A 9,024-nucleotide genomic window follows, 5' to 3' on the forward strand; every position below is an offset into this window, starting at 1 on the left:
ATAATATAAAGAGAAAAAAAATCCAAGCATAACACTATAGAAAGTCATCAACATACAAGAAAGCAAGAGAATAAATAAAAGACCAGAGAAGAGCCACAAAAACAGTCAGAAAATAATGAATACAATGGCAAAACCTACATACCTATTAACAATTACCTTAAATGTAAATGGACTAAATGCTCCAATTAAAAAGTAGGGTGGCTGAGTGGATAATAAACAAGACCCATCACATGCTGCCTATAAGAGACCCACTTCAAATCAAAAGACTGAAAGTAAAGAAATGAAAATATATATATTTAATGTAAATGAGAACAAAAAAACTGGGGTAGCAGAACTTAAATCAGTCAAAATAGACTTTAATACAAAGGCTGTAACAAAAGACAAAGAAGGGCACTATCCTATATGATAAAAGACCAGGTGGCATCACGCCCTTGTGCAATGTCACAAGATGGCCACTGTGATGTCATCACAAGATGGCCGCCATGACATCATCACAAGGTGGCTGCCACAAGATGGCCATCCTCACATCATTACAAGATGGCTGTCACAAGATGGCCATCACAAGATGACTGGCAGGGGAGGGCAGTTGGGGACGATCGGGCTGGCAGGAAGGAGCAGTTAGGGGCAATCAGGCAGGCAGGCAGGCAAGTGGTTAAGAGCCAGCAGTCTCGGATATTGAGACTTGTCCTGTGGGAATGGTCCTAAACCAGCAATTGGACATCCTCTGAGGGGTCCCAGATTGGAGAGGGTGCAGGCCGGGCTGAGGGACACCCCCTCACACACATGAATTTTGTGCACCGGCCCTCTAGTATAATGATAAAGGGATCAATCCAACAAGAGGATATAATTTTTTATTAAATTTTTATTGGGGTGACATTAGTTAAGAGGGTCATATAGGCTTTCAAGTATACATTTCTATGATACATGATCTGTATATTGCATTGTGCTTATCACCCAAAGCCAAATCATTTTCCTTCACCATATATTTGTCCTCCTTTACCCTTTACTATCCCTCCTCCCCCCACTCTCTTTCCTCTGGTAACCACCATACTGTTATCTGTGTCTATCAGTTAACGTTTTATATCCCACATATGAGTAAAATCATATAGTTCTTAACTTTTTCTGACTCATTTTGCTTAGTATAATATTCTCAAGGTCTATCCAGGTTGTCGCAGATGGCAGTATTTCATCTTTTCTTATGGCTGAGTGGTATTCCATAGTCTATATGTTTCATATCTTCTTTATCCAATCCTCTATTGAAGAACACTTTGCTTGTCTCCATGTCTTGGCCACCATGAATAATGCTGCAGTGAACATAGGGGAGCATATATCTTTGTGTATAAATATATTTTAGTTTTTTGGGTAGATACCCAGAAGAGGGATTGCTGGGTCCGATGGTAACTCTATTTGAATTTTTTGAGGAAATGTCATACTGTTCTCCATAGTGGCTGTACCAGTTTACATTCCCACCAGCAATGAATGAGGGTTCCTTTCTTTTCACAATGTCTCCAACACTTATTATTACCTGTCTTGTTGATAATAGCCATTCTAACAGATATGAGGTTCTTTCTCATTGTAGTTTTGATTTGCATTTCCCTAATAGCTAGTGAAGTTGAACATATTTTCATATATCTGATGGCCATTTGTGTGTCTTCTTGGGAGAGGTGTCTATTCAGGTTCTCTACACATCTTTTTAATTGGATTGTTTGTTTGGTGTTGAATTCTATGGATTCTTGATACATTTTTAATATTAACCCCTTATCAGAGCTGTTGTTTGCAAATCACATCTCCCGTTCAGTTGCTTTTTGTTTGTTGTTGGTTTCTTTTGCTGTGCAGAAGCTTATTAATTTGATATAGTCCCATTCATTTTTATTTTCATTTTGCTTTTATTTCTCTTGCCTTTGGGGTAGAATTCAGAAAATGTTCTCATAGGCCAAGGTCCATAAGTTTAGTACCTATGTTTTCTTTTATATACTTTATTGTTTCAGGTCTTATATTTAGGTCTTTGATCCATTTTGAATTAAGTTTTGCACAAGGGGACAAACTATTATCTAGTTTCACTCTTTTGTATGTGGCTTCCAATTACCTAGCACCATTTATTGAAGAGGCTTTTTTTCCTCTATTGTGTGTTTTTGGCTCCTTGGTCAGAAATTATTTGCCCATTTACATGTGGTTTTATTTCTGGGCTCTCAGTTTTGTTCCATTGGTCTGTGGTTTTGCTGCCAATACCATATTGTTTTCTTTTTATATATATATATATTTTTTTTATTTTTTACAAAGAGGAAGGGAGAGGGATAGAGTTAGAAACATCGATGAGAGAGAAACATCGATCAGCCGCCTCCTGCACACCTCCTACGGGGGATGTGCCCGCAACCAAGGTACATTCCCTTGACCGGAATCGAACCTGGGACCTTTCAGTCCGCAGGCCGACGCTCTATCCACTGAGCCAAACCGGTCAGGGCTACCATATTGTTTTCATTATCATAGTTCTGTAGTATAATTTGAAGTCAGGTAGTGTGATACATCCAGCTTTGTTCTTTTTTCTCAGGATTGCTTTGGCTATTCTGGGTCTTTTTTTGGTTCCATACAAATCATGACTTTTGTTCTATTTCTTTAAAAAATGACATTGGGATTTTGATGGGGATTGCATTAAATCTGTATATTGTTGGGGTAATGTAGACATTTTAACTAAGTTGATTCTTTCACTCCATGAACACAGAATATCTTTCCCATTTCATTGTGTCTTTTTCAATCTCGTTTAATAATATTTGCAGTTTTCAGTATATAGGTCCTTCACACCCTTTGTTAAGTTTATTCCTAGGTATTTTAATTTTTGTTTGCAATTGCAAAAGGAATTACTGGTTTTGTTTTCGTTTCTTTTGCTGAGTTTTGTCATATTCCTTTGGCAAAGGTTGACGTTTTTGTTTTAGCTAGCAGTTAATACAGTTAGATTCCATTTGAAGCACTCTCTTGCCTTCTGTGGTTAATGGGTCATAGCTCAGGTGAACTCTTTAAGCTTTTGCTGCCTACTTTGAATCCATCCTGAGAGTGCATGAGTCAGGTGTCAGCCTGAGTCTTGTGAAAGTTTCATGCACAGAATTAGAGACTCTCTTTCCCTCTTCTAGGTTTTCCCCTCATTCTTCAGTATCTGGACATATTAGCCCAGGCTTCTTCTCCTGAAAGACAGTGGGCTTTCTAATAGAATTGTAGGCATTTCGGTAAGTTTTCATTAAGTCAAAGTTACAAATAATGAGGAATTCATTCCAAATTGGTCAGTTGCTCCAAGTTTTGACACTCCTTCAAAATCTGCCTGTCTTTGCTTAGTCTCCAGAATCTCCTGGTTGCTGTGAGGGTTTTTTAATTTTTTTTTATTTGGTTTTTGTTTTATAGCATGGGGAGGGTTGTATTTTGTTTCTATTACACAGCTGTTATTTGCAGGATTTATTTTTTAAGTGCTTATTCTTGCATATAGGAAGCCGATATATACATTTAAGGTTTTTCACAAATTTAAGTATGTGGTATTTTCATTTTATTTACTTCAAAATAGTTTCTAGTTTTTATTATGATTTCTTCTTCAACTTATGGGTACTTGGACATTACATTATTTATATAAATGATCAAATATCAGGTTTTCTAGTTACCCTTTGGTTAATGATTTCTAAGTCAATTGCACTTTACTCATAGAACAAGATTCAAATCTTTGAGATGTGTTGACATGATTTATGATGTAGCATGTGGTTAATTGTTTTAAATAATTAATTGGGGTTGAAAAAGATTTATTCTGCAATTACTGGGAAGTATTCTAAATATATCCATTAAGTCAGATTTGCTAAATATGTTGTTCGAATCTTCATTGTAAATTTGCTTAATGTCCTGTAGTTCTGTCAAATTATGCTGCGTCTATGTAGTTAAGGCTATGTTATTCGGTGCAAGTTAATTTAGAATTCTTACATCTTTCTAGTAAATTGAACTTTTTATCATTAAGAGGTATAGCATGAACTCTAACTACTCTGTTTAATATTTTTATAGCTATGCCAGATTTCTTTACTCTCCCCTTAAGTTTTATTTATTTTTTTTATAATATATTTTTATTGATTTCAGAGAGGGAGGGAGAGGGAGATAGAAACACAATGATGAGAGAGAATCATGGATCGGCTGCCTCCTGCATGTCCCACACTGGGAAGGATTGAGCCAACCCAGGCATGTGCTCTTACCGGGAATCAAACCGTGACCTCCTAGTTCCTAGGTCGATGCTCAACCACCGAGCCATGCCGCCTGGGCCAGAGTTGTTTACAATTCTAATTCTAGATTTCTACATTAAATGTAGCAATGACTACATTTAATATCATAGCAATGACAACCTTTTTGAAACCTCTCAGAAATAAGTTACTATTGTTAATAGAACAATATTTGTATTTGGAGCTTTTTCTTTTTTTCTTTTTTTTTAATTGTTTTATTGCTTAAAGTATTACAAAGAGTAGTACATATGTCTCCTTTTTATTTTCCCCCTTGACCTTCCCCCGGTCTCCCCTACCCCCCAGGGTCTTGTGTCCATTGGTTATGCTTATATGCATGCATACAAGTCCTTCGGTTGATCTCTTACTGCCCCCCCTCCCGCCCCTCAACCCTCCCCGGCTTTCCCGCTGTAGTTTGAGTCTGTTCAAGGCATCTCTGCCTCTGTATCTATTTTTGTTCATAAGTTTATAATGGTCTTTATTATACATGAGTGAGTGAGATCATGTGGTGTTTTTCCTTCATTGACTGGCTTATTTCACTTAGCATAATGCTCTCCAGTTCCATCCATGCCGTTGCAAATGGTAAGAGTTCCTTCTTTTTTACAGCAGCATAGTATTCCATCGTGTAGATGTACCACAGTTTTCTAATCCATTCATCTACTGATGGGCACTTAGGCTGTTTCCAGATCTTAGCTATGGTGAATTGTGCTGCTATGAACATATGGGTGCACATATCCTTTCTGATTGGTGTTTCTGGTTTCTTGGGATATATTCCTAGAAGTGGGATCACAGGGTCAAATGGGAGTTCCATTTCCAGCTTTTTGAGGAAACTCCATACTGTCTTCCATAGTGGCTGCACCAGTCTGCATTCCCACCAGCAGTGCACAAGTGTTCCTTTTTCTCCACATCCTCTCCAGCACTTGTCGTTTGTTGATTTGTTGATGATAGCCATTCTGACAGGTGTGAGATGGTACCTCATTGTTGTTTTGATTTGCATCTCTCGGATGATTAGTGACTTTGAGCATGTTTTCATATGTCTCTTGGCTTTCTGAATGTCCTCTTTTGAAAGGTGTCTATTTAGATCCTTTGCCCATTTTTTGATTGGATTGTTTATCTTCTTTTTGTTAAGTTGTATGAGTTCCCTATAAATTTTGGAGATTAGGCCCTTATCAGATATGACGTTGGCAAATATGTTTTCCCACGCAGTGGGTTTTCTTGTTGTTTTGTTGATGGTTTCTTTTGCTGTGCAGAAGCTTTTTATTTTGATGTAGTCCCATTTGTTCATTTTCTCTTTAGTTTCAACTGCCCTAGGAGCTGTATCAGTGAAGAAATTGCTTTGGCATATGTCTGAGATTTTGTTGCCTTTGGATTCTTCTAGAATTTTTATGGTTTCCTGTCGTACATTTAAGTCCTTTATCCATTTTGAGTTTATTCTTGTGTATGGTGTAAGTTGGTGGTCTAGTTTCATTTTCTTGCATATATCTGTCCAATTTTCCCAACACCATTTATTGAAGAGACTATCTTGGCTCCATTGTATGTTCTTGCCTCCTTTGTCAAATATTAATTGAGCATATTGGTTCGGGCTAATTTCTGGACTCTCTATTCTATTCCACTGATCTATATGTCTGTTCTTGTGCCAGTACCAGGCAGTTTTGAGAACAGTGGCTTTGTAATACAGCTTGATATCTGGTATTGAGATCCCACCTACTTTGTTCTTTCTCAGGATTGCTGCAGCTATTCGGGGTCTTTTTTTATTCCAGATGAATTTTTGGAGAGTTCGTTCTAGATCTGTGAAGTATGCCGTTGGTATTTTAATGGGAAGTGCGTTGAATTTATAGATTGCTTTGGGTAGTATGGACATTTTAATGATGTTGATTCTACCAATCCATGAACACGGTATGTTCTTCCATCTGTTTATGTCTTCCTCTATCTCTTTTTTCAACGTCCTGTAGTTTTCTGAGTAGAGGTCTTTTACCTCTTTAGTTAAGTTTATTCCTAGGTAGCTTAATTTTTTTGGTGCGATGGTAAATGGGATTGTTTTTATAATCTCTCTTTCTGAAAGTTCACTATTGGTGTATAGAAATGCCTCAGATTTCTTGGGGTTAATTTTGTATCCTGCTACATTGCCAAATTCATGTATTAAGTCTAGTAGTTTTTTGATGGAGTCTCTAGGGTTTTGTATGTATAATATCATGTCGTCTGCAAATAAGGACAGTTTTACTTCCTCTTTTCCAATTTGGATGCCTTTTATTTCTTCTTCTTGTCTAATTGCAATGGCTAATACTTCCAGGACTATGTTGAAGAGGAGTGGCGAGAGTGGGCATCCCTGTCTTGTTCCTGTTCTTAGGGGAAATGGTGTTAGTTTTTGTCCATTGAGTATGATGTTGGCTGTGGGTTTGTCATATATGGCTTTTATTATGTTGAGGTATGATCCTTCTATTCCCACCTTGCTGAGAGTTTTTATCAAAAATGGGTGTTGGATTTTGTCGAATGCTTTTTCTGCATCAATTGATATGACCATGTGGTTTTTTTCTTTCAATTTGTTTATGTGATGTATTACGTTTATTGATTTACGGATGTTGTACCATCCTTGCATCCCTGGGATAAATCCTACTTGGTCATGGTGTATGATCTTTCTGATGTACTGCTGGATCCGATTTGCTAAGATTTTGTTGAGGATTTTGGCATCTATGTTCATGAGGGATATTGGCCTGTAATTCTCTTTCATTGTGTTGTCTTTACCTGGTTTTGGTATTAGGGTGATGCTGGCTTCATAGAATGAGCTTGGAAGTGTTCCTTCCTCCTGAATTTTTTGTAGTAGTCTGAGGAGGATAGGTTTTAGTTCTTCCTTGAAAGTTTGGTAAAACTCCCCTGAGAAGCCATCTGGTCCTGGGCTTTTGTTTGCTGGGAGCTTTTTGATGACTGCTTCAATTTCTTCCATAGTTATTGGCCTATTGAGGTTTTTAGATTCTTCCTGATTGAGTTTTGGAATGTTGTATTTTCCTAGGAATTTGTCCATTTCCTCCAGGTTGTCTAGTTTGTTGGAGTAGAGTTGTTCATAGTATTTTTTAACAATCATTTGTATTTCTGTGGGGTCTGTTGTTATTTCGCCTCTATCATTTCTGATTTGGTTTATTTGGGTCCTCTCTCTTTGCTTTTTGGTGAGCCTGGCTAGAGGTTTGTCGATCTTGTTTATCCTTTCAAAGAACCAGCTCTTGGTTTCATTGATTTTCTGTATTGTTTTTTTGGTCTCTATGTCATTTATTTCTGCTCTAATCTTTATTATCTCCTTCCTTCTGCTCACTCTGGGGTTTTCTTGTTGCTCTCTTTCTAATTCTTTGAGCTGTAGATTTAGATGATTTACTACCATTTTTTCTTGTTTGTTGAGGTAGGCCTGTAGAGCTATAAACTTCCCTCTCAGGACTGCTTTCATTGTGTCCCATAGGTTTTGGATTGTTGTGTTTTCATTGTCATTAGTTTCCAGGATGTTTTTAATTTCTTCTTTGATCTCATTGGTAACCCAATCAATATTTAATAACATGCTATTCAGCTTCCAAGTGTTTGAGTATTTTGGGTTGTTTTTATTGTAGTTTATTTCTTATATTATGCCATTGTGGTCTGAGAAGATGCTTGGAATGATTTCAATCTTCTTGAATTTGGGGAGAAGGTTTTAGATGTCTTTCTTACAAATATCACATAATATAATTTTTACCATAATTAAAATCTGAGAAGTATTTAATTGAAGAATTTAGTCCATTTATATTTGATGTTAAAGATATATTTGGTTTACATCTATTGTCCTACTATATGCTATCTATTTGTTCTATCTGTTCTGTTTATTTTCCTCTACTTTTTGCCTTCTTTTATCACTCCATTTTTCTATTAGTTTAGAAGTTTCACTCTCTTAAATTTTTTTTACAGTGGGGCAACCTTTTAAAAGTAATAAACTTTATTTTTTAGAGTAATTTTAGGTTTACAGAAATAGTAAGCATAAAGTACAATGAGTTCCCATTTACTGGTACTTCCTTTCCCCACCTTTGGTTTGCCCTATTATTAACATCTTTCATTAGTGTGGTACATTTGCTACAGTTGAAGAGCTAGTAGTGACACATCATTAACTAAAGTCCACTATTTACATAGGGTTGTCTCTTTGTGTTGTACATTCTGTAGATTTTTTAATGTATATGATATGTATCTATAATTACAGCATTATACAAAATAGGGTCACTGTCCCAATATCCTCATATTTTTACTGGTTCTCCTAGAAATGACAGGTATTCTTGACTTACCAAAGTCTAAATTATTTGTATAGTTCATTACAAGGACTTCAGTACAATGCCTACATATTTTAACCCCAAACTACTTGGTAATTCCAAATAAATCAAAATTGCAATTGGAAAAAAAAATCTTTTTCATTCTCCTTAGGTAAAGAAAATGATAAAAGACAGAGAGAAAAATGCAACCGACGACGAATGAATCTCTTCAACATTGTTTGCAACCATCAGTGTCAATTCTACCTCTGTTTCCTACTTTGAAAAATGGCTTTTGAATGGTCATTACTAGTGATTCTGCCTAAATGTGTTCTTAATTTTTTAAGTAAAAATCTATAAGGCATTTTTGTACAATTTGCATAACAATTACAGATACCTTTGGCTAGTCATACAAAAATATACATGCTATGCTTATCCATACATTGATATTTCAATGCTCATTCCTCCAAAGTACTGAACAATAAGTTCAAAAAGGATCTCAAAGAGGATCAAAAACAGAATATTAGCCATTTATATGC

The 9,024-nt window shown here is 36.3% G+C and overlaps 1 protein-coding gene across 1 annotated transcript in view; it reads left to right on the top strand.

Annotated features, from left to right (window-relative positions):
* Nucleotides 1–8,711, top strand: part of LOC102262297 (chromosome unknown open reading frame, human C3orf30) — a 21,816-nt gene extending 13,105 nt beyond the window's left edge. Inside the window, exon 6 of the mRNA XM_005875390.1 lies at nucleotides 8,661–8,711. Coding sequence (XP_005875452.1) covers nucleotides 8,661–8,711 — 51 coding nt within the window. The remainder of the gene's footprint in view (nucleotides 1–8,660) is intronic.
* The last annotated feature ends 313 nt before the right edge of the window (nucleotides 8,712–9,024 follow it).

This window comes from Myotis brandtii, unplaced genomic scaffold, assembly GCF_000412655.1.
Source record: "Myotis brandtii unplaced genomic scaffold, ASM41265v1 scaffold46, whole genome shotgun sequence".
NCBI classification, from domain to species: domain Eukaryota; kingdom Metazoa; phylum Chordata; class Mammalia; order Chiroptera; family Vespertilionidae; genus Myotis; species Myotis brandtii.